Source organism: Tribolium madens, unplaced genomic scaffold (assembly GCF_015345945.1).
Source record: "Tribolium madens isolate multiple individuals breed KSU strain unplaced genomic scaffold, Tmad_KSU_1.1 Scaffold_7;HRSCAF=85;Tcas5.2_LG10, whole genome shotgun sequence".
NCBI lineage: Eukaryota > Metazoa > Arthropoda > Insecta > Coleoptera > Tenebrionidae > Tribolium > Tribolium madens.
Window position 1 is genome coordinate 250,502 of NW_025401050.1, and position 1,508 is coordinate 252,009.

A 1,508-nucleotide genomic window follows, 5' to 3' on the forward strand; every position below is an offset into this window, starting at 1 on the left:
TAAAAGTGCATGATTCATATTGGCTCTGGAGTTAGCTCCACCCATTGTGCAAAATTAGATCCAATTAAAGTAAGGTAACTCACACTAAACGCTGATTTGTTATAAAAATTCGACTCAAAAATCAATAATTATTCAGGATTTTTTTAATGGGTGGAGTTACTTATCGTTGCTAGGTTTTTGTCGGATTTTGGCCAATAAGAAATAAAAACCGGTTTGTTCTCACCTTAGTGGTAATTACGTGAATGGGAAATGATTATTATTGGTTCTTGTAATCTAAATTAACAAATGGACACATACCAATCAAATTCAAGATTTTGCAAAAACCTCACTGATTATCCATAAAAAACTGTTTTAATATAATTCGAATTTGCTTTGAAAAAACGCAAAAATGATGAATTTAATGTTAGATAAAGGACTCTTTCGTCAATTTTTTTCTTAGTGGGTTAAAAAAATGCAGATTAAAGCTTAATGTGACTCTAAAAAAATTTCGTTTGATTTTTTGAAGAGTGTGAGCGACATTGTCGCGAAATGTCAAAAACTGTCAGAAGTGTCAGATTGAATGATTGAAATCCAACGCACTCTTTGTGATTTTTTTAAAACGTTAATTTAGTCACTTTTAGACCTTTTTTCTCTATGAAACTTTACCACTTTTAGAATTATGATTGAATTTTTGTTTTTTATTTTCACTTTTAGTGCTTCCAACTATTTCCAGGAAAAAACAATTGCTATCGCATGACAAAGATGGTTAAATTAACGTTTTACACGGGTGTGAGAGCAATCAAGCTACCACGTTTTAGTAAGGTATAACTAGCTGATGTGGTGGATTGGGGCTTACGGGGGCTATGCCCCCGATTGAGGTTGCGGGGGCTGCGTCCCCGATTGAAGCATACGGATGTTCCAGAGAAAGATGACGCTCGGCGGCGGCGTAGCCGCCGCTCGCCTCAGCACCGCGCGTTTCATTGGCGTCACTTGAGAAAATTAAAAAAATACACTCACTTTTTCACCTTTGATTCACCTACATTCTATAACTTTCAAATTCTCATCGTCTGTCTGTTTCAGAGAAAAAACACATTTTGCTAAAATCACTCGCGCCACTTGAAAAAAAAATAAGAAAATACATTTCGCATCTGGTCAAATTCTGTTGGATTTGATTAAGAGTTTTATTTTTATTTAGCAAAGTGTCTTTTAGACCGTGTAAAATAATGTTTAGGTCACATCAGATTGCGGCCCAGAATGGGGCTTACGGGGGCTGCGCCCCCGATGGGGCTCGCGGGGGCTTCGGCCCCGAATACAGTTCACAATATCAGGTTTAATTTATATTTTTTTTATTGTATTCGACATATGTATCTTTTGATAGGTCAATGATTCGCTGGCAATCTATTAATAATTTTTTATCTCTATGGTATGGTATTGCTAAAATCATTTGTGCACTTGAAAAAAATTTAAAAAATAACTTCACTTTCACTTTTGAGTCACCTACACTTTATTATCATTATTCGTCTTTCCAC

At 35.5% G+C, this 1,508-nt stretch overlaps 1 protein-coding gene across 1 annotated transcript in view; it reads left to right on the forward strand.

Moving 5' to 3' along the window:
• LOC123010134 overlaps nucleotides 1-856 on the forward strand; it is a 3,495-nt gene extending 2,639 nt beyond the window's left edge. Inside the window, exon 3 of the mRNA XM_044406836.1 lies at nucleotides 812-856. Coding sequence (XP_044262771.1) covers nucleotides 812-856 — 45 coding nt within the window. The remainder of the gene's footprint in view (nucleotides 1-811) is intronic.
• The last annotated feature ends 652 nt before the right edge of the window (nucleotides 857-1,508 follow it).